The 26,331-nt window shown below is 38.0% G+C and overlaps 1 protein-coding gene across 5 annotated transcripts in view; it reads right to left on the reverse strand.

Moving 5' to 3' along the window:
- Positions 1 to 26,331, reverse strand: part of EXOC2 (exocyst complex component 2) — a 194,314-nt gene that overhangs the window by 30,385 nt on the left and 137,598 nt on the right. For all 5 annotated transcript variants that reach the window (XR_006735217.1, XR_006735216.1, XM_045551563.1 and 2 more), the window contains exon 23: positions 19,313 to 19,454. Coding sequence is in view for 3 of the 5 variants with exons in the window: in XM_045551563.1 (XP_045407519.1) it covers positions 19,313 to 19,454 (142 nt within the window). In the remaining 2 variants the exon portion in view is untranslated. The remainder of the gene's footprint in view (positions 1 to 19,312; positions 19,455 to 26,331) is intronic.

Genomic DNA, 26,331 nt, shown 5'->3' on the forward strand with positions numbered 1-26,331 from the left:
AAGTGGGAGTGTTTCTGTTGGAATTGATCTCTATTTTATACCACTGTGGTCTGAGAAGATACATGGTACAATTTCTATTTTTTTTAAATTTGTTGAGGTCTGATTTGTGGCCTAGGATGTGATTGATTTTGGAAAAAGTTCCATGAACCGGTAAGAAGAATGTATATTCGGCTTTTTTGGGGTGGAATGTTCTGTAGATGTCTGTTAGATCCATTTGTTCTAGAACTTTGTTTAAGTCCATTATTTCTTTACTTATTTTTTGTTTGGAGGATCTGTCCAGTTCAGTCAGTGGGGTGTTGAAATCCCCAGCACTCGAATGTTTATAGCAGCACAATTCACAATTGCAAAGATCTGGAAACAACCCAAGTGCCCATCAAATCATGAGTGGATTAATAAAATGTGGTATATGTACACCATGGAATACTACTCAACTATAAAAAACAATGGTGATCTAGCATCTCTTGTGTTATCCTGGATATAGAGGCTGAGCCCATCCTTCAAAGTGAAGTATCACAAGAATGGAAAAACAAGCACCACGTGTACTCACCATCAAATTGGTACTAACATAGCAACACTAAGGTGCCCACATGGAAGTAATATTCATCGGGTGTCGGTCAGGTGGTGGGGTGGGGGCAAACCCACAGCTAATGGATGCAGAGCGTACTGTATGGGGGAAGGGCATGCTTGTAGCCCTAGCTTCGGTGAGGCAAATGTATTACATGTAACCAAAATGTTTGTACCCCCATAATATCCTGAATTAAAAATAAATAAAAAATACAATACAATAAAATATTATCAACAAAAAAAAAAGAAGAAGAATGTCGCCAGCACAGCTGGAGGTAAGGTGACCAGAGAGCTGCGCCCTGGTCAGCCTCGGCACCAACAGGAGCTTCAGGGCTGAAGTGCAGCTAGTGGGATGCCAGGTGTGCTGGGGGGCAGGGCGCGACACAGCCCTGGGGAGAAGGAACTAGCAAGCATGACTGTAATTAAATAATGATTTCCAATAAACAAGGCGATTGTGTGCACACAAACACACACGTACACACACACAGCCTGTAGCTATCTGCAGTGAGCACAGAGTGGATATTATGGGGTTTCTTTTGGAAAACTTGAATATCTGTAGTTTCAGCATTGTCACTTCAATCCTGTAGGTTCTACTAACTAGTGACTAAACTATCAAAGCACATGGTGACTTGAAATTTGTTAAGAAATCCAACAATAACATTTGGAAATCATCTGAACCTCAGCTTTCTATTGCAATGCATTTTGTAAATAACTAGGAAAGCACAACATTTTTTCACAGTTTTCCAATTCAAAGCAATAATTTGGAATTGTCTACCTCACTATACTAGTCCAATGTGCTCCATCCAACCAAATACTACAATAAACCTAAAAGTGTTCATTAGAGTGCAAAGATATCAAAATTAATCAAACAATTTTGTTATAGCAGGCCATCTTTGTTACTAATACTAGGAGAATAAAAATTTCTAAATATGAGCCAAAGCTTTTGTTTTGAGGACGTATCTGGGTGGAGATAAGGTAACTGCTAGGCTAAGCTTACATGAAAATGATGATCCAAATTTCGACATTTGCCATAAACTTTCATTGTTCCCAAACATAGAGCTTGTATAGTTATAGCACCAGACTCCCCCCAGCCAAACGGCGCTGTGCGGCGTGGCTGCCTAAGCTGAGCTCCCTCTGCTCATCACATGAGCGACACCAGAGACCGCCACAGGCTCTTCAGGGCATGCCCTAAGCCACAGGGTTCGAAACAAAGGCAGGCCCTCTAATGCCCTTCAGAAATTTTCAGGCAGAGCTGTTTAAGACAAATACTTATTAAACTCATGGCTAACATTAACAACAAATGTAGTCAAGGCCATAAGGAAATAATAAAATAGCAAGAGTGGAAAAAAGAATGCCAAAACATTAGAATATATACAAGTATCTATCATTTATTACCATGGTGCACAAGTTGTAAAATGTGTAAATTAGTTTTAGAAAGAGACTCTTAGATCTATAATTAGACAAACAAAATCAGGTAAAGTGAGGGAAAAAAATCCCTAATGCTTTCCATAGCACCTTAGAAGCATTAAGTTCCACAGATTCATAATACAGATATAAAATCACTACAGAACACACATGCACGCTTTCTCCAAAGCCTTATGACTCAAAAAGACCACTTTAGAGGGCAGGGATGTAGCCTTTCCTTACCTGTCTGGCAGGAATAGTGACATTCAGGAATAGGCTTAGCTGGTGTTCACTTCTGAGCAAAAACACCAGGTAATGTGACTGCTGCTAAAACAGCTCATCCAACTGCAGAACAGACTTCTGCATGAGATTTAACGAGAGCAAAGGGGTTATAAAAATCCAGGGAGTAGATAGACAGGACAGAGACACAGCGTGGTAAGAGTCAAAGAGAGTTAAGAGAGAAGAAGATATTTATATTTCATATTTTCTCATTCCCTTCTAACAGCTGCTGGGCATGGTAGCTCATGCCTGTAGTCCCAGCTACTTGGGAGACTGAGGCAAGAGGATCATTTGAGCCCATGAGCTTAAGCATACAGTGAGCTACGGTGGCGCCTGTGAACAGCCACTGCTCTCCAGCCTGGGCCCCACAGCGATTCCACTGAACCAAGGAAGCCATGACAAGTGTGCAGCATGGCTCTGTATGGGAGGCTGCACCTTCAGCACCCAGACCCTGGTTGAAGAGATTCTCCCAGCCAAAGAGGGCACAATTTGATTAAAAAAAGAAAAACTACTATAATGAATTAAAACTCATCAAATATGTTCACATATGACCTCATAAACATGATTAAAAAAATAAAATATATCTCACTGATGACCTTTGAAAAATGCTAAGAAAACAACTCATTCTGAAAACTGTAAAATACAGTCGATTATTTTCCTGACATTCCTGTATAAACTATACTACAGAGTAATCAAGTAGTTGATCAAAAAGCTTTAAAAATTTATTTACTGTTCTAGTTAACAATTATTATTTCACAATCCCTAATAAGAAATATTAATAGATCATGAAAACAATTACCAGTGGTGTTAAAACCAGTAGATGAGAAGTTTCTGGTGAACTTGTAAATGGTGAACCAACCTGATAACACTTGAATCCAATTTTCAATCTTAACATTTTAAGACAGACAACCAAACACAATGTACCTCCTAGTGGAAGGAAACAACATAAAAAAAAATTAAACCTAAAATTGATAAAGCTTCTTTATTAACCACAAATTTATAGGAAACACCAGGGACAGAAGAACATATTAAATGTGAGACCTACAGAACAAAGAACCTGATTTATTCAACAAATCAGCTGAACAGAGACTCTAGAGAGTTTTTTAAAAAAATTAAGAAACATTTCAACCAAAAGCAACATGGAGACCCTGACTGAATCCTGATTTGAACAAACTACCTGTCTGGAAAGCTTCTATGAGAATTTGAACACTGATTAGATATTTGATGAAATTAAGCAATTATTGTTAATTTTTTCCAGACATGATATTGGTGGTATGGTTACATTTCTTAAAAATGTAACCTTATTTGTGTATAGATGAAATGATCTAATATCTGGGATTTACTTTAAAATAACAGGTCCCAGAGGTAGTAGGGAGTCCAGGGGTGCAGACCAAACATGACTGGCCACAAGCCAAGCGCTGCTGACACTGGCTGATAGGTCAATCAGGATTTGTCACACTGTTCTATTTTGATACATGTCTGAAAATTTCCATAACAAAAAGTTCTAAAAATGACTTAGACTATTGACTTGCCCAATAGCATGTTAGTTTACTCTGAGGCCAAATAACATAGTTTATAGCGGTCAATTTAATACACAAAATAAATACTCTAGCAGATAAGGCATGCAATGAAGAAAGTATGTCGGCCACAGGTCATCTGAAGGTTAATAAATTTCACATTTGAGATGATTAGAGCCAAAATTTAGCTTTATTGAAAAATACTTGGCAGACAAAGAAATTATAACCAAATGTTCAAAGCATTGTACAAATGGTTTTATAGCACTGACTCTAATATATCAAAATGCTTATATAAAAAAGGAGAAAATGTCTGAAAAAATAGTGAGCTTAACGAAACTGTGATTTCAAAAAAGGGTGACTGGCTAGAATTATCCTTTTTTAGAAAATGCAAAATTAATGTTTTGCTAATAAAAGATCAAATATAAGACTATTAGCATCTACTTCACAAAAATTTTAAATGTAATTAAGAATAGTCCCAGGAATTCATAAAGTTTTTCCTTCAGAGTTCAGCAAAGGGAAAAATTACTGACTTAGCCTTCTCTCTTCGAAGATGACGTCCACTCAGTTGGTATCTGTTTCAATCAAAAGCAGAACTCCTGAAGTGCCAAGCTACTGCCAATGACAGGGGCGCAGGGGCCCTGTGCGGACTGGGTGGGTGACAGGGAAGCGGCAGCTTCACTGAGTGCCAGCCCACAGTCCGCATCCAGAGAGCAAAACAGACTTGGAAAAGTGTCCCAACAGCCACCGCCAGGAATGTGAGGCTTGTAATGGTGCCCTTAAAATTTCTGTAAGGCTCAGAGTCTTCAGAATGTGGATAAGTAGAACTACACTTAGGAGACCTTTGGCGTTATAACTATTTTACAACATTCTAATTCTTTCTATATGGTTGGCCATATGTTAATTTTGGTTAAAGTTATCCTATGTAATCAAACAAAGTTCCCTTTTTGGACATTTATTCAATAAAAAATAGTTTACTCAATCTGACATTCTGTTGAAAATATTTATTAATCTCAAAAACTAAATGGTAAATTGATACTTTAATGTTTATTTTTCCTATCATCTCTGGCTTGAGTAACCTTTACCAAAGTGTTTCTCATTAACTCATCAACTAATTACCGAACGCTCACTGCGGCCAGGCAGCAGGTAGCCGCGGACACAGAGGGGCCTGCGGGCCGGCGCGGGTGAGCACGGAGAAGGCGCGGCCACGCTCAGGGCCCAGGGGCCAGCAGTGTCTGGAGGCCTCAGCCAGGTCCTCACGGTGACGGAGGACGAAGAGAAGGGAGGAGTGTGGGTGAGGGCGTCCGGGGAAGGGCACGCCTTGAGGACCAGCTCTGGCCCCGTGTGGGCCGAGTCCAGAGGGCCAGGCGGTGCGCAGCGGTGGGGTCGGAGAGAGCCAAGCGGGCCGAACCCATCGATACCACAGCTATTCCCCTGAAGACCAGGGAAGCACTGAAGGAGTGTGAGCAGAGGACAGAACCTGGACACAATCCTACATTCTGTGTCAGCAGGATTTGAGGGGGGTGAGCCAGGGAGGAAGAGATTAGATAGGGAAAAAAATCTAACCTGATAGGTGATACCTGAAAATCAAAATCTGCTAGGTAAGATCAAAGAATCTGAAGGGAGGGATGGACTGGAGTGATATGAATAGCCTCGGAGGGTCAAGGGGACAAGCGTGGGGGGCAGTGCCCCATAAGGACACAGAGCTCCAGACACAGCGGGGCGGCGCGCGTGGGCCTCTGTGGAACGAGCATTTGGGATGCGGGTCAGGGCAGCCCAGCCAGGTGCACAGCAGGCGGCCGAGGGCCTGGCGTGAACAAAGGACAAAGGGCTGGAGGGTGGATGCAGGGCACACGGGCACCAAGGGAGGCACCGGGTGGGGGGGGGTGCGTAGCTGCGGAGAGGACAGGAGAGGGGCGAGAGATGCTGAAGAACAGGTCTGCCCAGGGAGCCAGGGAGCTGAGGCAGGAAGGGAGGGGGTGAGCAGGGGCAGCTCTGGTAAGCAGCTTGACTGCAGGTGAAGGGAGATCTAGACACCTAGCTGGAGGTGAGGAAGCAAGGGCTCCCCCCTCCAGAGACTTGAGTGATTTTCAATGCTGGTAAGAAAAAGGCTGTGAGATGTCAAAGGCTGGAGAAAGAGAAGAGGGGATAGGGTGAGCTCCCATGGGAGTGCAGGGTGGATCTGGAAGCAGGAGCAGTCAGCTCCTGGCACCTCCTCTGCCCTGATGGCAGAAGGAGGGACACACGCTTTAAAGGGGAGGGACGGCAAAGGAGCCGGTGTTGACTGCTGGATTCCATCATCCAGAAAACCAGGAGTGGACACAGAGAGAAAAACACTCAGTCAACTTACAGTTTTACAAATCACCTTTATAGCTGATCCTTGAACTGCTGGCTGAGGTATTTGAAATAATGAATTCTAAAATAGTTCTGGTTTCTTTGTATATCAATGGGACACCCCTGTTATTATTTGCTGAGATCAGCTCATATCCTTTGCCTATACATCTAGATCTATCTCTTGCTGTAAGTATATATTATATTATTCCTTCATTAATTATACCTATATCATTAATTATAATTAATATAACATATATCATTAATTATAATTAATATAAACTCATATTAACATCATTTGGAAAGGAAAAGTGTAAGCAACAAAAGTATCCTTCGACCCATCCTGGAAACAGTGTAATAATTTGAAATATAAAGGTTTTATTTACTGTGTTTGGTTTTTAAAAAGGGGAATGGTGTCTCCTACTCTTCTGGTTTCTGTGAGGCAAGATTTTCCCCTAACATTCGTGGCTTCTCACCCGCTTCCCTACTCCTCTCCCCCAGAGCAGTATTTCCCCACCGGTGCATGACACCCTCAGTCCACTTTTTCACTGGGTTGAGCGAATCTAATATAATAAAATCTTGAACACAGAGGTTTGGTCTCTTCCTTCTTTCCTCTCCACCCTGGACCCGTGTGAGGCAGAGACCTGGGTCAGTGTATCTGCTCGGCAGTTTCAGCCTTTCTCTTTGGTGGCCTGTTTCAAGGTCTAGGCCAAAGGCTAGGGAGCCCATGTGGCTCCTGGAAACTATTTTCTCCAATACCAGCTTTATTATCTGCTGGCTCTCTGGTCTTACTCTTCAATTGGTTTGAAACTTGGGTGGAAAAGAGGGTTGTTATTTATTGGTTTCCCATCCCCAAAGATTCCAACAGAGGTTTTGTTTTTTTTTCCTTTTCCTTCCTTCCTTCCCTTCCCTTTCCCCTTGTCTCCCTCTCTCCCTTCCTATTTTTCTGTTTAGGATGAGATGCTAATGGAGTAGGAGAGTCCCTATCTTTTGCTCTTCTATGATACCGGACATCACTACTATAGTTAATCTATAAGGATGCTACAGTTTGAATGTGTCCCCTCCAAAATTTATACTGAAACTTAATCCCAACTGTGGTGGTATTGAGATGTGATTAGGCCATGAGGGCACCACCCTCATGAATGGATTATTGCCTTATAAAAGGCCTTGAAGTCCACCCCCTTCCATCCCTCCCGCCACGTGAAGATTTAGTACTCAGCTCCAGAAGACACAGCGACAGGCACCGCCCTGGAAGCAGAGAGCAGCCCTCACCAGACACTGGATCTGCTGGACCTTGACCTTAGACCTCCCTGCCTCCAGAACTGTGAGAAATAAATTTCTGTTCTTTACAAATGACCCGGTCTGTGGTATTTTGTTATAGTAGCACAAATGGACAGAGACAAAGGATAAGTCAGACAGCAACATTACAACAACCCTGTGTAGACCCTGTATCAGCCCTAAAATGCACTTTAACAAACTCCCCAAAAAATTTCAGAGAAAGATTTTCCCTATGGATGGTTAAAGTTTAACAACTGATGAGATTAATGTTTAAATGGCGGTGAAAATTTAATGACACAAATGGGCAAGCAGCCTAGCCGCTACCTCAAAAGTTCTGCATGTTATTAAGGTAAGTGTCATTAATTCCCTGAAGTACAAAAATCTAGTTAAATTACAAAAGAGTATTAAGAGAAAAGTGTTGGAAAAACCATACAATAGCTAACCAAGATATTCTTCACATGGCAGTGGAAATATATTTTCCTTAGATAACTACAAAGAAATGATGAAAATTTAAAACAAAATAACAAAAAAACAGAAACAAACTAAACACACCAAGAATGTTGTATTTCACATTTACTCCCCACAAAACTCACTGGATTTTAATTTTAAAGGAGGGGAAAAACACCTTAAGTACTCCAAGAAGATATGATTTAAAAAATAAATGGATATAAAATTATTTAACTTTTTTTCCACTTAATATTTTTCACCAAAACACCTATCTCCCACGTGCACAAACACACCCTTCCCCAACAACTCATCAGTAACAAATAAACCAACCAATAAAAAGAGAAGCACCCAGCACAGATAAAGATACTAATAAGATGAAGAAACTGTTTCAGCAGCCTTCTCTAGCAATGCTTCTTTTAAGGATATTCCAGAGTGTGGAGAACATTCAGGGGCACGCTCTCGAGGTCAGCACCCTGGTTTCCACGGATGCTGAAGGAGGATATAAATGCTTACTGTTAATAACTTACTTAAGGAAGAATCGCAATGCTTCTGTTCGGTACACATACTATCAGCTTCCCTACTTACACTTTAAACTTGGAAATCAGGAGCTGCTATCTTGAACAACTTGGAAAACCTACAGAGTACCTTGTATAGAATAGACTTGGTACTATTTGCTAAATTTGTGAATGAAAAGCAAATGTATTCTCTATTTGTACACGAGGTGAATATTTTACAGACTTTGAGTATACAGACTAACAGACTATTTCACTTTATTCTAGCCTTGCTCTTCCAAATATGCATATTTCCACATCTGTGAATTCAACTTAGGCTAAGTATGAACACAGTAACGAATGTGTAGTTTTCTTTGGCCAGTGCACAAAGTATAATGAGGTCTTTAAAATCTTATTGGTGATATCACTCACTTATATGAATGAAAATTCAACTTTCTAAATTCCTTTTAAAAATGTGCTATTTAGACTAGAAAACTATTTCAATTTTCCACTGAATTTATATCCTGAATAAAGTGCTATTATTCGAAGGTAATGTTTGGGGGTTGTTTGTATGTGGGGGGTGCAAAACTGATTAGAACTAGGAAACCGCAGTGAAAGTTTATCCAAATGCTTCAACCAAAACTGAAAAGGAAGCTAAGGGAAGAGAACTTGAAGTTTAATTAAGTTAAACAGAGGAGATAAATTTGCTCATAATTTTATATTTTTATTGACAGAAAAGCAAAAGCAATATATGCTCAGTGAAAAGAAAAACTTCTTAAAGTCCTTATTTGGTCACTCATTAGGACATTTAAGTATCAGGGAAAAACTATCAGACTCGATAATGACTGTAATTACATAGGGTGTCATCTCACGACCCAGGCAGGCCCCCTGCCTCCCCCGTGGCTCACAGAGCCCAGGTGGCGGCCAAGCTGCTCTGGTGAATTCAAAGAATTGACGTCTTCCTTTTCATTTCTAAACATATAGGAGACTTCATTCTTACTCTGAAAAGCAGTTTTACATACTTAATTTTAAATTTAACTGTTTCTTCTAAGCAAAAAGCAGTTAGATAACAGTGCTGAGATGTGAAAATGCTTGACAGTTTCCCCCAAGTAAATACATCTCACTATGTTTAATCATGCTAATTGTCATAAACCCACAATTTCTCCTACAGAAAACTCATGGACAGTTTCCCCTGGCAGACTGTTCACTCACCGCACGGCGTGCCTTCCTGAGTACCTCCGCCCTGGTCTCCCTGTCAGCAGGATGACAACCCCAACCTGCATCTCCTCATCTCCAACCAGGCCGTCTTGCTATTACCACATTAATAGTTTCCTTTCAAGCATCACGTCAACTGTATTATTTTTGAAACCTTCAGGAGCTTGGAATGCCCTGCCATTCTAATTTTTGGGAAGTTTCCCAAATCCTACGTGTTCCTCAAGACACCACATGATGCCAGGTTAGATCATCCTAGGAGCAGCAGAATCTTGGGGTTTGTGAGTCTTTAGAGGCCATTCAGGTCAGGCAGGAGTCCCGACAAAAACACATCCACATCGGGCTGTCGGCAGGCCAGTGTCAGTACTGGCAGCCACAGAAAACCTATGAACAGTTCTTATAAGGCTCACCAGTTTCTGAAAATTCTAACTATAACTCCTATCGGTTTGATTGTAATTCTGCCGTCTGTCACTATACAGAACGTCTTACACACACACACACACACACACACACACACACACACACACACACACACACAGATATTTAGAGATAACTATTAGATGTGTCCTTAATCCTTTCTCCAGAATATAGTCTATTCTGACAATCATTTTCTCATACGGCCTGGTTTTAAGACCAGATGTGATGACTCCAGAACACAGGAATTGGCACCTCCTACCTTTGGACACTGCACTGTCATTTTCCTCGCTACTTTGAAGCAGCCAAGTTCCAGAGCACTTACAGTGGGCTTGCAAATTAGCCTAGGACCTTCAGAATTCACACATTAGCCCTTAAAGCTGTGCCACCCGCCCACAGACAGCCACCACTGACAGTGATCAGGCAGCCTGTCCTTGAACTGCACTTAGATGGAATTCTAAGTATGTGCTCTTTTATATTTGGCTTTTTGCGCTTAAACGTAATGTTTTTGAGATCCATCCACATTTGTAGGTATCAATCACAACAACTCCACTCTATGGATACTGTTGCACTGTATGAATTACAATTTGATACATTCTCTTCTTGATGGACACTTAGGCTGTTTCCAGTTTTTCACTATTATGAAAAAAAGCTGCCATGACCACACCGTATAAGTCTATTTGTGGATGTATTTTTCATTTCTCTTGGGAAAATACCTAGAAGAATTGGTGGGTCATATTTAACTTTATCGGAAGCTGTTTCTAAAGTGGGTGTGCCATTTCACATGCTCACCAGCAACTCGTGAGTTCCAGTCGCTCCACGTCACTTGTCAACATGTGGTCCTGCCGGCCTGTTTACTTTCAGCTCCAATAGTGGGTCTGAGGTAGTGTCTCACTGTGGGTTTATCTGCACTTCCCTGATGACAGATGATGTTGCATACCTTTCATTTGTTGCCGGCCACTGAGTATCCTTCTTTTGTGAGAATTTTGTTTATATATTTATCTACCTGTTCCAACATATCTGTTGAGAAGACTTTTCCTTTTGTCATGGACATGTCTTGGTGCCTTTGTCAAAAATTAACTGATTACATATGTGTGGGTCTATTTTGTTCCATTGATCTATTTGTCTATCTTTGATACTAATACACACTATATCACAGTAGCTTTAGAAAGTCTTTAAATCAGTTAGTATGAGTACATCAACTTTTCTGCTCTTCTTCAAGATTGCTTGGGCTATTCAAAGTCCTTCACTTTTCCAAAAAGAGTTTTAGAAGCATCCTGTAATTTCTAAAAAAAATCCTGTTGGGGTTTTGATTGGGAATGCACTGAATCTACTGGGAGATTGATTTCTTAACAATATTGAGAGTCACAATACAAAAACATGGCCTAGCTCCTCATTTATTTTGGTTTTTCTTTAATTTCATTCAGCAGTGATTTCTAGTTTCCAGTGAAAAGGTCTTTTGTTCAATTTGTTCCTTATTGTTTATATGTTTTGATGCTATTGTAAATGGAATTTTTAAAGTTTATTTTCCATTTTTTGGTATATATTAGTGTATGTTAAATACAATTGATTTTTGTATATTGATTCTCACCCTGAGATCTTACGAGCCTAAACTGGAGGAACCTGAGAGGGGAAAAAAAATTCACTTATTAATTACAGCAATTTTTTGCATTTCTTGGGACTTTCTACATACATCATGATATTGTCTACATGCTTATTTTTTGTGCCCCATCTTCTTTCTTTTCCTTACGTGATGAAACTACTTAAAACCTCTAGTACAATATTGAAGGAGAGCAGACATCCTTGTCTCCTTTGCAATCCTAGAAGCAAAGATTGTGTATTTTATCACCACATGATATTAACCATAGGATTTTTATAGGTCCTTCTTATCCAGTTTAGAAACTTCTTTCTATTTCTATTTGGCTGAGTTTTTTTTTTTTAAATCAGGAATGGATGTTGAATTTCATTAAGTGCTTTATTTGCATCTGCTGAGATGATTATGTGTTTTTTTCCCCCTCAGAATACTGTCATGGTAATGAATTTTCAAATGTTGCACTAACCTTGCATACCTGAAATAAGCCCTACTTGGTCTTAATGTATTAGTACTCCATTGCATGAATAACATTGCTTTATTTGATTTGCTAAAATAATTGTTAAAATTTTTGTTCCTATGTTCATGAGGGATACTAGTCTATAATTTTCTTTCCTTGTAATGCACTTGCCAGATTTTTGGCTTAGGGTTATGTAAGTCTTCATACAATGAGATCGATACATTTCCTCCTCTATTTTCTGATAAAGTTTGCATAAAACTGGTATTATTTCTTCCTTAAATATCTTATAGAATTTATCAGTAAAATCATTTGGACGTGAAATTTTATACAAAGAAAGATTTTTGACTGTGAATTCAATTTAATACATATCGGGATTTTTCTTGTATCAATTGTCTTAAAAAAAATAAAAACCAAAAACGAAAACCAGAGTTTCCCCTTTATATTTACCCCAAAACCTACCATTTCTAGTGCTTTTGATTCTTTCCTTTAGATTCAGTTTCCCCCTAGTGCTACTCTCCGTGGCTGCACTTCCAGACTGCAGTCTGTGGCTTTCTGCTGCAGTGCTGGCCACTGGGCGCTGCTGCCCAGGCGCCCCGAGAGCTGTGGGAAGGCAAGGCCTTGGCCGGCGTAAGTTCCCTCCAGTCTCTGTCTGCTTGTGACGGCTCTGCAGTGCTTCTGATGGCCCGGCTTCCATGTTCTGTGCAGAGTTTGCAATTTTTAACTGTGGAAGAATTAATCTGATAACAAGTTCTTCCACTATTACTGGAACAAGAATTCCAATGAAGCTTTTACTTTTGATTCTGTGGTAGTACTAATTAACAAAGTATTCTAAATTTTGTCATTAATTTTAGGATACTTCCATCACAGGTTTACATAAAAGCATTGGAGAAACTTTGTAGGTATAATGTAAGAGTAAGATAGTGCTATATAATCTAACTTTACTAATTTAGCTAAAGTAGTTTTTATTCCCCATTTTCAAATGTCTAATAAAATATTGAACATTGTTTAAAAAATCCTCTTGCAATGACTAGAGGCTTCCCTCTAGACTGACACAAAGACACGCTGGCTATAGGCCAGCAATACAATTCCAGAGTATCAGGAAAAATGTCAAATGACTTGCTGAAGCCCAGATTCACCATGCATGTAATTACTCTATCAAACTGTGTGTCTGTGAAGAAAACAAGTTAGTGTCACATGTGCCTTTCTTCATCAGTATGCAGTCTCCATGGATGGTTGTCTTCATTTTTTAATAGAGAATTTAAAGAAAATAAAAATGTATGTTCTTCCCAATTGTTCAAAAACACAAAAGTTTAGAGTAGAAAATTAAAGTTTTCTGTGATTATACTTCCCACTCCCTTGGAAGATACATTTGTACTTAAATTGTACATGTGAATTGATATATTATCATTTTTAAGAAATATGAGAGAATAATTAATGCATGATTTCTTAACCAACATTTTCTACCAATATATGGACATCTCTCTCTCTGTGTATGTGTATATATATCTCCATCTCATCCATTATAAAGGATGCATAGATCTGCTTGGGTATACCATAATTTATTTAACTAATTCATTACTGATGGGCATTTAAGTTATTTTGCAGATTGTGCTTATATTAAAAAGTGTTTCAATAAATATCACTGTACATTGTTCCTTACTTATCTGATATTTTCCTTAAGATGGATTCTTAGAATTTCTAAGTTAATGAGATATATATATACACACACACACACACACAGACACATGCACATCCACACATATATGTATGTGTGTGTGTGTACCTGGACCAACTTACCCTCCTAGAAAGGTGGTAGGATTGTCTGTTTCTCTGTACCTCTGCCAAAAAACATGTATTATCAAGCTTTTTAATATTTGCCAATTCAGAGGGTTTTTTAAAAATGATACGTAATGCTATTTTAATCTGCATTCTTTGAGAATTGATGAGTTTTTGTTATCTTTTCATGTTTATTGGCCATTAATAGTTCTTTGTGAATTTCATAACTTGTACCTATTCTTCTATCAGGGTATCTGCCTTCTTCTTCATAGATTTTTAATGGAGATTATTAGCTCTTTGTCTGGCAACACAGCATAGTGCCTAAAAGTAGGAGCTGCCTGGATGTGAACTCTGAACCCCGGCCCCAGTACTTCATAGCTACATGGCCTCAGGCAAGTTGCTTACCCTCTTTGTGCTCAGTGGCTTAATTTATAAAACAAGGACAAAAATGTTGCTTACTTTTTGAGGTGCTGCTGCTGAAGATTAAATCAGTCTATGTGAATCCCTCTGCCTGGCACAGGGTATATGTGCAATACATGCTAACTGCGTTACTAGGCATATATAGCAATGTGTGTGTTCAAATGCATATGTTAATATACGTGTGTGTATAAATTCACATATATGTATAACAAAAAACTTTTTACAAGAGCTCACAAACATTTTAATAATCCATCTTCTCAGAGAGCAACATCAAGCTTTAAGGTTTGCAGTTCTCCATTTTTTGAAAATCAAATAAAAAATATAATTTTTCTTTATTTCTACTTTTGTAGCATCTTTCTTATTTTCTAGAAATTCTAAACTGGTCCTGAGCTTTGAATTATTTAAGTTACAAGATGCAAGAGAAAACCTAATTGTGCAATGTCTCTTATCTGCAAGATTGATTCTAAAAGGTACAGATCTTAAAATAAAATTGAAATTCTCTTGGGTAAAGTAAATACGGGCTTAAGAAGAGCTACCCCTTTGCTTTTGTCTCCATAGTTAGATTTACATTTTCTCTCTTCCACTTGTTTAAATATGCTGCTTAGCACACTGCGTTGACAACAGACATCCAGTGACTCTTGTTGACTGAGGAACCGGGCACCACAGGGCCTGTGACCTGACATGTCACTGACATGTGGGAAACTATTTTGCTCTGAATTACATGCATCAGACACAGAAGCAATCAACTATGCTATTATTTTTTAGAATGGTACTAGACATATTCATGTCATGAACTATATAAAGTCTTCGCCTACCCATTATAATTTCAATTATAATTAATATATAAGCATTTGAATTAAAAATGAATTCAGTACTTTGCCTATATAAAAATGGTTAAGTTTAAGTGCACTTATTAAATGCCTTTAAAGAATGTGAATAAATTTAAATTTGTATGCCTTTTGGATGGAAAAAAATAGCTAAAACCACCAATATTTAAGAGAAAATTTAAAGAAATTTTTTTTGTTATTTAATATGTTTTAAAGATGTGAACTTCCATGTGTATTTGTAAATGAAGAGCAAAAATATTCTTAATTTAGTTAAAATTTATAAAAATCAGTTACTCAGAACTCTTAATAACCATGGATAACAGAACAACTAAAATCTTAAGAACAGTTTTGTGACTCAAAACTAACCAGAATAATCTTTACTGACATATACACAAATAAAGAGGTAGCAACAATTTAAATATCTATCCAACTGTCAGGTTAGAAAAACATAGCTATGGCTTTAACGGATATCTCTTCTTGAATCATGAAATTAATCAACTGGATTTTTTTTAATCACTATATATAGTATCGGAAACTAAATTTATTGCTAACTACAGCAATAAGTAATCAGTTACCTATATGATTTGTAAAATCTAGTTTTTGGAGATGAAAGCTCTAAAGATAATAGTAAAGTTATTAATTGAAATTATTACAGAAGATTAATAGTCAAACTACTTTGGCTATTCACTTTATACAAGGTCTCAACTTAAGTCAACTTTAAACAAACTAACAATCACTGGATGACTATGAAGACTGAGGTTCAGTTAGCAATCATGAAGTCAAAACTACACAAAGAACAGAACTAAACACAGTTTGTAAAAGTGAAATGAACACCAACTACTTCTAAGTGTTTTTGGAATCTGAGAAAGAATAAATAAACTGCTGACATTATGGGGCCATGTACCATTTGTTTATGAAAGAAAGTTTATCTTAAGAAAAACTAAAAACAAAAAATTGAGTTATATAAAATAAAGGCCATATTACTTAAAATCACACAGCCAGCAGAATCTTAATTTTGTGTAAAAAAATTACCCGAGGTTACAGACTACTATTAAGATCAATCTCATGATTATTTTGAGACTCTAATCCTAATTCACGTCAGAGGCTTGTGTTAGTTCAATGTCATGGCTGAAAAGATATGAAGATAATAGAGAAAGCATCTGGGTACCTTAAGTAAATATTCCTATGGAGGATGTAGAAATTCTAAGTCATCATTCTCTAGCCGGAAGCAGCGGAAACCTAAGATCCCCCCGGCCTGGCACACGGCACTGCCATTCATACAAACTTTGCCTTTTTGTTAATTCTCACTGAAGTGTTGTTAGAGGATCCACCATCATACAATAATAGCCACCAGTCATCGCATTTGAAGTATTGTGACCTCCCAATGTCCTTCAGGGATGTCCCTTTTCCAAAGACACCTCTTACAGAGCTGGATGGATGAGAAAGAAGCCCTGCCTTCCGCTCGATGGGCATTCTTACTGCCATTGCCAGCGTTCGTATGCGAAAGGCCGGCCCTATTGTCTGCTGAGAGAAGGAGAGTCTGAGAGAAGGCTGGCAAAGAAAAGGTCTTCCTCCGCATCAGGGCCAAGTAAATCCTGTTTCTCAGTAACAATTACAGGTTTCGATGAAGACAGATGTGAACTACTGTTTGTGGACACTGAAACTAGGTGGCCAATTTGAATTTGTTGAAGTCATCATTAAAGTGCCGGAAACCTGCAGTGGCTGTGTCATGATTTTTCCTATTCTCACAAAAACATCACAGGCAATTTAATAACCTTGAACATATATGAAATAATATAAGAATAATTTCAGGGCTAACAGTTAATGTCCTTACATGCTAGTCACTGAGGAAAATATAAATTTTAGCAAAATTCATTTAAATTATCACTGAATATTATTTTGTGCATGGTGATGCCACATACATTTGCTGATGTGTTAGATACACTTGATAGTTGCACTTTAATTGAAATGCAATTGTTCAAATTTAGGGAGTGCACACAGCTACAATATGAGAATTCACAGAAGACAGAAAAATGAGTGCTAAAATGTTCATTTTAATTCAACTTAATTCAACCAATATGTATACCCACTGTGTACTATTTATTAAAATGTGAATGAGAAGAATAATGGAAACTAGAACATTGTATGATATGCTTTCCTATCAAAAACAAATTTTGAGAAAAATCACTGCAAAACCATATAGCACACACTTGGAAGAGAAGGAGTAATTGGGGCATTTAGAAAGATGGTCTATTAATAAACTACCAATCTTCATTCACTCAACAAACACACACAGTATCTGTGTGTCAGGACTATGCTAAAAACACCAGGAACGCAGTCGAAATGACAGCCCCTGCGCTGAGGCTGTCCACCAAGAAAGCAGAAGAGGACAAAACGTTTCCTGTGTGCACGGTGTGCAGCTGCAGAACAGGAAACTGCTCCAGGAGCCCAGGAGGTGGAGGTGTGCTCACCTGGCCTGGAGCACACAGCAGGTGGTCAGGGGGAACCCCAAGGGTGCAGCGCCCGAGAGGGCAGTGAAGGGCAGGAGAGCGGGTGGAGGCGCCAGGGGGTGGGCGCCCAGCGGGCGGTGCAGGGGTGCCCAGCCTGCCTGCTGCTGGAAGAGGCACGTGGTGAGGGAGGCGCAAGCACAGTGGGCGGGCCGCCCTCCCACCTGTGAGTCAACCAACGGAGGATGGGAAAGATTTGAGAAAACAAAATGGTTGCATCCGTACTGAACATTTACCAATACAAGCTTTTTTCCCTTGTTATCATTCCCTAAAGGATACAGTATAACAACTATTTACATGGCATTTACATTAGGTATTACAAGTAATCTAGAGATGACTGAAAGTATACAGGAGGCTGTACTTAAGTTACATGCCAACAGTACATCGGTTTATACGAGGAACTTGAGCATCAGTGGATTTTGGTGTCTGCGGGGTACTGGAACCAACGCCCCGCGGACACCGAGGGACGTAAGCCTTAGCACTGCCTGAGAAGTCTGGGGTTAGCCTGAGGCAGAAGGAGTCACCCTGGAGAGTTTTAAGCAGGGGACTGACAGAATCCAATTTATATTTTAGAACGATGAGCTTTTCAGAAAGGCAGAGGCGGAGTTCAGCTGGAGAGAGGCTGCCGGGCAGCACGCCAGGGCGAGGCCCACACAGCACAGCTTCCCAGGTTTACTGTGATGGGAAGACTGCGTAAGAATTTTGAGCAAGATATGATAGGATCTGATTTAGACTTTAAAAAGATATACTTGGGGCATGAACTATAATCCAGTTTGGACACAGTAAAGTACATATACAGAAAAGTAATGGAGTCTAAGGGAAAAAAGATCAATTATGGCCAGCTGGAGGAATAAGGACTCATATGACTAAAGTGACTGTGATTTCAGAAAATTAAATAACTGTGGTCACATTAAATAACTGTGGTTAATTTAATGATTCTGGTTTTTAGACTTTTGGCATCACTCTATGTGAACACTATACAATAAAAATCAAAGGTGTTTAAACAGTTAACAATTTTATCAACATCTAATAAAAGCACTATGCAATAAAAACCAATGGTGATTAAAGTGATTAGTTAAAAGAATGAAGATTAAGCCAAATCTGTTAATAATTCATTGGCACATCTACATATATACATCCAAAAAGGATCTATGTCTAATATGAGCATGACCAGTTCTATATAAGACCACTTCTATATAAAAATGTTAACAGGTAGCTTGGTTTTATGTGTTCCACACTAATACTGGAACTACAGAATACTGGAACTGTGGCAGTCATTTTTCTGTGGCTTAATTTTCTTTGCTAAATTACTATAATAATCTTACTGTTACACATTTTCCTTCTATCTTTCACGTTTTCAGCATCAATAATTAGGTCTTACACAGAAGTAACCAGATTTCTTAAATAAATTTTTTGTTGATGGTCACAAGGTCATTCATTGATAACACTGTCACTCAAAGTTACTCTATTACATCTATGCAAAAAAGGATCGATCATAGGAAGTATGTACTACTAAAATGATCAATTATTATAAGGTATAATTAATTATTCTTTGGAATTTAAGAATAACTTTAAGCCACTGAGTAGTAATAATAAAAAGTGTACTAAATTCCAAACTAACCAAGAAATATGTTCAAGCTAATAAAAAGTTAAAATGAAACTAATCTCCCACCCTCTGTGGGTAAGAGAAAAATGTGAATAAAAAGAAAAGCATTTATTAACTGATAAAAATGTATCCACATCTATCACTCTAGATGCATCAGATTACTTTTAGAAAAGTCCAGTAACTTTACTTACCTGTTGGAGGCAGGCAGTCTTTCCAATCAAAATAGCCTGCATAAATTCCAGGTTCTAAGGAGCCAACAATGGGATCTGCTTTCAACTCAATGTAATTTTCAAAGAGCCTTTGGTCTAGTTCTTTCAACGATGCCATGCTAACCTATGAACACATAATAAAGAGTATGAGTTGCCTATTTAAGGGTGAAAAGTAAAACATTGTTTATAATGAATACGTTAGTGTATTTTAAAAGCACTTATCAATTTTCCCACAAAAGCCCCTGCTTTATCTCTTTTGAGTAATAAAGACCATTCTTAGTATAGAGATTTTACAGGATAAGAAATAATCCCCATGTATGGACTACAGGTTATCTTTAAGAATACCTAATTTTTATTGCTACAAGCAGAGCAAAGGTTATAAATACTAAAGAGAAGAGGCATCCAAAAGGGAAACACTATTACAGTAAGAATCTAGGATGGCAGTGAAGATACAAAATATCAAAATCTGTTGATGGAGACACAGCAGTGGGTAGAAAGAAATTTGTAGGCATAAATGTTTTAAAAGAAAGGTTTGAAAGTAGAAAAGCTTAAAATTAATAATGCTCTAATCTTCTACTTCAAGTAGCTAGAAAGAGAAAATTAAATCCAAAGACAATTGAAGAAAAAGATAAGAATAAGAACAGAAATCAATTAAACTTTTAAAAAGATGAATATTACAGAAAACCACTAATGCCAAAAGTATGTTTTTAGAAAAGAATAATAAAAACAAGTTCCCAGACAATACTGATTAAGAAATAAAGAGAAATAACATAAATTGCCAATAACAGAAATGAAAAAGGAAACACTAAAGATGTTAAAAGATAGTAGAGGGTCATTACTGTTTTGTGCCAGTGCGTTGGACAACGCAGAGGAAATTAATAATCTCCTAAAAAACACAACTTTCAAAAAATGGTATGAGTAGTCCTATATTAGATTAACTGAATCCATTATTTTAAAGAGTTTGTATAACGAAAACTTCAGGCCTAGATGATTTCACTGGTGAATTCTGCCAAGCATTTAAGGAAAAAATTACATCACACACAAACTCTTTCATGGAATAGAGGCTGAGAGCTTTTCCTATTTTGTTTAATGAGGCCAGTATAACCCTAATACCAAAAGCTGACAAAGATATTACAAGAAAAGAAAATTATACACAAATGGGCCTTATGAATAAAGACATAAAAACCCTGACAAATTGGCAAATTGAACCCATAAATAAATAAAAATACGTCACACAGAAATGGCATTATTTTAATAGATGAAGAAAAAGCACCTGATAAAATTCAACATACTTTCATGATAAAAATTCTCAGTAAACAAGGAATAGAGAAAAAATCAATCTTATAAAGCAGCGATCCCCAACCTTCTTGGCACCAGGGACCACCTTCACGGAAGACAATTTTTCTACAGAAGGCAGGGTGGGGGGGATGGTTTAGGGATGATTCAAGTTCATTACATTTATTGTGTATTTTATTTCTATTATTATTACATTGTAATGTATAATGAAATAATCATACAACTCTCCATAATGCAGAATCAGTGGGAGCCCTGAGCTTGTTTTGCTGCGACTAGACGGTCCCATCTGGGGGTGACGGGAGACAGTGACTGATCTGACGGGAGGCGGAGCTCAGGCAGTGATGGGAGCGATGGGGAGCAGCTGTGAGTACAGATGAAGCTTCCCCTGCTCACCTGCTGCTGTGCGGCCTGGTTCCTAACAGGCCATGGATGGTGTCTGCGGCCCAGGGGTTGGGGACCCTGGTTATAAAGAGTATCAGTAAAAATGGTACAAATATAGAATATTATCTCCATAACATCAAAAATAAGGCAAGGACATCCCCTTTCACCACTTATTTTTATGATTATATTACAGGTCCTAGAGTCCATGGGATATGGCAAGAAAAAAATGCCAGAAAAGCCGAAGTGAAATTGTCTTTATTCACAGGAGACATGATTATATATTTAGAAAATCCAAACAAGTTGAAAAGCAAATTAATGGAATGAATACATTTATAGAGGCAGTATACAAAGTCAGTAACAAAAATCAATTGTGTTTCTATATATTAGACACAGAAGAAATATAATATCATTCACATTAGCATAAAAAATACCTAGGAATGAATTTAACAAATGATGTGAAAAATGTCTACTGAAAACTACAAAATATTGCTGAAAGAAATTAACGATGACCTAAACAAATAAGCAGGAAGAATCAATATTGTTGATCTCCCCCAAATTCAACGCACTTTTAAAAGGCCTTTTTTGGTAAAAATTCACAGGTTAATTCTGCAATTTATATTGAAATGGAAAGGATCTAGAATAGCCAAAACAATTGGAAAAGAAGAACGAAGTTGGAGGAGTCATACTACATGATTTCAAGATTGACTATAAATGTATAATAAATAACACAGCGTGATGCTGGTGTAAGGATGGACAAAAAAATCAATGGAAAAGAAAAAAGAGTCTGGACACAAGCCACTTATAGATGATCTTTGATTTTCTGAAAAGGCACCAATGAAATTCAATGACAAAAGAAAGACTTTTCAGGAAACTTTGCTGGAATGATGTGTTATTATATTTGTTTGGAAAAAATATGAACACTCACCCCTACCTCATTTAATACAGAGAAACTTAATAAAAGGTAGGTCATAGCTCTAAACATAAAAGTTAATATTACAAAGCTTCTGGAAAAAAATATTCAGGACATTGGAGCAGGTAAAGATTTTAACAGGATATGAAAAGCATTAAACATTTTTAAAAATTGTAAAATTGGATCTCGTCAATGGATCTCATAAAAAAATTCTACTCAAAAAATATCATTGTAAGGGCAAAACAGCAAACCATGGACTGGGAGAAAAAAAACCATATATACACATATGTGGCAGAGAATGTATATAAAGACTTCTAAAAATCATTAATGGAGAGATGACTGACTCAAATAAAAAGTGAGCTGAAGGGTTAAACAGGTACTTCAAAAAAGCAGCTTTCTGAAAGCAATCATCTGAATGCATAAGAAAAGGTGCTTAATATCATTTATCAGGGAAAGCCAATTAAAGCAACAATGAGATTGGCTAAAGTGAAAAAGAATAATACTAAGTGTTGGCAAGGACATGGAGAAACTGGTATACTTACATGTTTACAAAGAACAAGTGTACAATAGATGCCCATTTTAGAAAACTATTCGGAGTTTCTAATCAGCTTGTGCCATGACCAGCAATTCCATTTCAAGACATACATCCAAGATAAGTGAGTACAAATGTCCACAAAAAGATTTTTACAAGAATGTTCACAGTAACTTTATTCACAAAAGCCTAAAACTGGATACGACTCAATGTCCATCACCATGAGAATGATTAAAACTTGGTTATCCAAACTCAGTAAGAAAAGAAACTGAATTACTGATAGACATATAATGTGGATGAATCTTAAAAAATTATTAAGTTGGAGCAAAAGAAGCCAGATACAAAAGACTACAAACTGTATGGCTGCCTCTCATATGAAGTTCCAGAACAGGCAAAACTGCTCTCTGCTGACAGGAGTCAGAACAATGATGCAGTGGGGTCTACTGACTGGAATGGGGAACAGGGCAAGTTTTATAGCTTCATCTGGGTGGTGGATGCTGGAATGTGTACATATGTAAACAGCCACCAATCCATACACTTAAGATTTATGCATTTTACTGTATATAAATTATATCTCTTTTTAAAAGGGGAAAAAGAAGGGTTGAAAATAAATGGATGAACAAATAGATTTTAGGCAAATGCAACAAAAAGAGCATAGGGTGGCAGTACTAATGTGTGCCAAGGAAAGGCTAAGGTCAGAAGTACTCACCTCCTAAGTTTTGTTGTGAGAATTTAAACAGATAAGTCATAAAACTTCCGTAGCACAATGAAAGTGCATTAATAAATGCTACCAGCTGTTACTATTATCTCAACTGCCCTATTTCACTAATACCCTGTTCAGACTGGCTGCTGAACATACCAAATCATTCCAGTCTTATACAAACTCTTTCAAGGAAGAAGGGAGATACTCTTTTTTTTTTTTAATTTCAAAATATTAAGGGGGTACAAATGTTTTTGTTACACGGATACATTGTATAATGCTGAAGTCAGGGCTTTTGGTGTTCCTGCCACCAGAATAGTTTTCATTGTATCCAGTAGGTAAGTTTTTATCCCACACCCTCCCCCTCCTCCCCGCTTCTGGTTTCCAATGTCCTTTATATCTCTTTGTGCCCACGTGTACCCATCATACCCATTGTTTAGCTCCCACTTATTAGTGATAACGTGGTGTTTGTTTTTCCATTTCTGAGATACTTCACTTAGGATAATGGTCTCCACTTCCATCCAAGTTACTGCAAATGACAATACTTCATTCCTTTTTATGGCTGAATAGTGCTCCAGGGTATATATACACACCACATTTTCTTTATTCAGTCATAAATTGATGGGCACTTAGATTAATTCCATATCTTTGCAATTGTGAACTGTATTGTGATAAACATTCAAGTACAGGTGTTTTTTTGATAAAATAACTTCTTTTCCTTTGGGTAGATACCCAGTAATGGGACTGCTAGATTGAATGGTAGGTCTACTTTAATTTCTTTGAGCAATCTCCAAACTGTTTTCCATAGAGGTTGTACTAATTTGCAGACCCACCAACAGTGCATAAGTGTTCCTTTTTCTCTGCAGCCACACCAGCATCTATTGTTTTTTTATTTTTTAATAATGGCCATTCTGATGGGGATAAGGTGGTATCTCATTGTTTTAATTTGCATTTCCCTGATGACAGGTGATGTTGAATATTTTTTTCATATGTTTCTTGGCCATCTGTCTACCTTCTTTTGAAAAAATTCTGTTCATGTCTCTTGTACACTTTTTGTTTTTTTCTTGCTGATTTCTTTGAGTTCTTTGTGGATTCTGGATATTAGTCCTTTGTTGAATGTATAGTTTGAAAATACTTTCTCCCATTCTGTAGGTTGTCTAATTACTCTGTTGATTATTTCCTTTGCTGTGCATATTTTTTATATTTAGTTAAGTTCATTTATTTATTTTTGTTGTTACTATATTTGCCTTTGGGGTCTTAGACATAAAATCTTTGCCTAGGCCTATGTCCAGAAGAGTTTTTCCTACATTTTCTTCTAGGATTTTTATGGTTTCACTCTTTAATTCATTTTACAAACTAGCAAGACCTACATACAGCCTCACGGGCAAATCTCAAAAATAATATAAGGTGGAAAAAGAAAACCACAGAAAAATACATACCATACAATCCTATTTACACTCTGTAAAAGTCAAAAACAGGTAATTTTAAACAGTATATTGTTTAGAAACCACAAAATTCAGAAGTGATGCTCTAAAGGGAAGAAGGGTGATGCAATTGTACAGAGGCAAAAATGGGCCCTAAAAGTGGCCTGTGGATGGGCTATTTTTTCAGCTTAGGGGGCATGTGTTCATTTCATTCCTCTTTTACAGCTCACATTTTCACAATACCTATTCTTTTATAGGCATAAAATATTTAACATAAAAATATCTGAGAATTTACAATCTAGAAAAGAAGTACGTCTACATGAAACCAATTCTCTGCAATGTGTTCAATGCTATTCTAGCGGTAGGAGCAAAGCACCACAGGAAGAAAAAGGGGATAGGGCCCAGTTTGCACTTTGGGAGAACGGATGAGGAAAGGCCATCAAAGGCTTCATTCAGGATGAGACATTTGCATCTGAATTGGGCTTTGAAGGATGGTGAGATTTTGTCAAGTCCAGATTGAGAAAAAGGCTTCCAGACAGACCATATGACACAAGATACAGGTAAATATTCTTAAAATATAACATGATAAGCTGGTGCTAAATGTTTGTTGAAATGACTGAATGGACAAATTATAGGACATGTTCAAGGACTGATGAGTGGGTGTCCAAGGTCGATGATGGTGGGGGTTGGGGAGGAAAGCCACGCGGAATGCTTAAAAAAGAAGGAAATTCTATCACTCTTAACAACATGGATGGACCTGGAAGACATGACATTAACTGAAAAAGGCCAGGCACAAAAAGACAAACACCATGTGATTTCATGCACATGGGAATCTAAGCAAGTCCATCTCACAGAAACAGAGAGTAGAGGGGTGGCTACCAGAGAGGATGGGGAAAGGGGAGATGCTGATCACAGGGCACCGAGTCTCAGACTGGACAAGTAAGTTTTAGTGATGAACTGTACAACATGAGGACCACAATTAATAATAATGTATTTTCAAAATTGCTAAAAGAATAGATTTTTAACATTCTCCCCACAAAAAAAAAATCTGTTAAGTTGGTGAGGTGATGGGTGTGTTAATTAGGTTGGTTTATAAGAGAAGCTGGTTAGGAGGAAGCTGACTTTGGTTTGGGCATGTTGATGTGAAATCCCAAAGGAAACTTCTAGTGAAGAAGTCTGGTAGGAAACGTGTCTAAGGGCATGGAGTGATAAAGATGCAGGATTGGGAACGAGGGCATCGGTGAGGGCTGAACCTGCAGGCAGATGGAAGCACCCAGGGACACCACAGGAGTGGGAAGAGGAAACACGCAGATCACACGCCAGAGAGCAGCAGTGCGAAGGGGACGGTGACAGACGGCTGTTTATGTGGAATCTTACTGCTAGGGTTTGGGGTTTGTGATTTAGGAACGCCACACCCAACCCACCTGGAGAGCGGGCTGTTTCCCTCGTTTATCTCCTGCATCTCTTCAACTTTCCAAAGAGACGTGGCATCTAGCATTCTTTCTTACTTGTAAAAGCTTTTCTGCGTTACTTTCTGTACTGGGGAAGCCACGCGATACTTTATAAACTAAAAGGTCCTGGAATCCTTAATACTGTATCTCTCTACGTGTGTTTCTTTTTACCTTCTAGTTTGCATAAGGAACTTGAGGCAGCTAAACAGGGTCCAAAATTAAGCTGTTTAGCAGGCAGGGGCTCATCTGATCAACTTATAATTTCGGTCTATTAGATCTTAAACTCCAAAATGGATTAACTTACAAC

Source organism: Lemur catta, chromosome 5 (assembly GCF_020740605.2).
Source record: "Lemur catta isolate mLemCat1 chromosome 5, mLemCat1.pri, whole genome shotgun sequence".
Taxonomy (NCBI): domain Eukaryota; kingdom Metazoa; phylum Chordata; class Mammalia; order Primates; family Lemuridae; genus Lemur; species Lemur catta.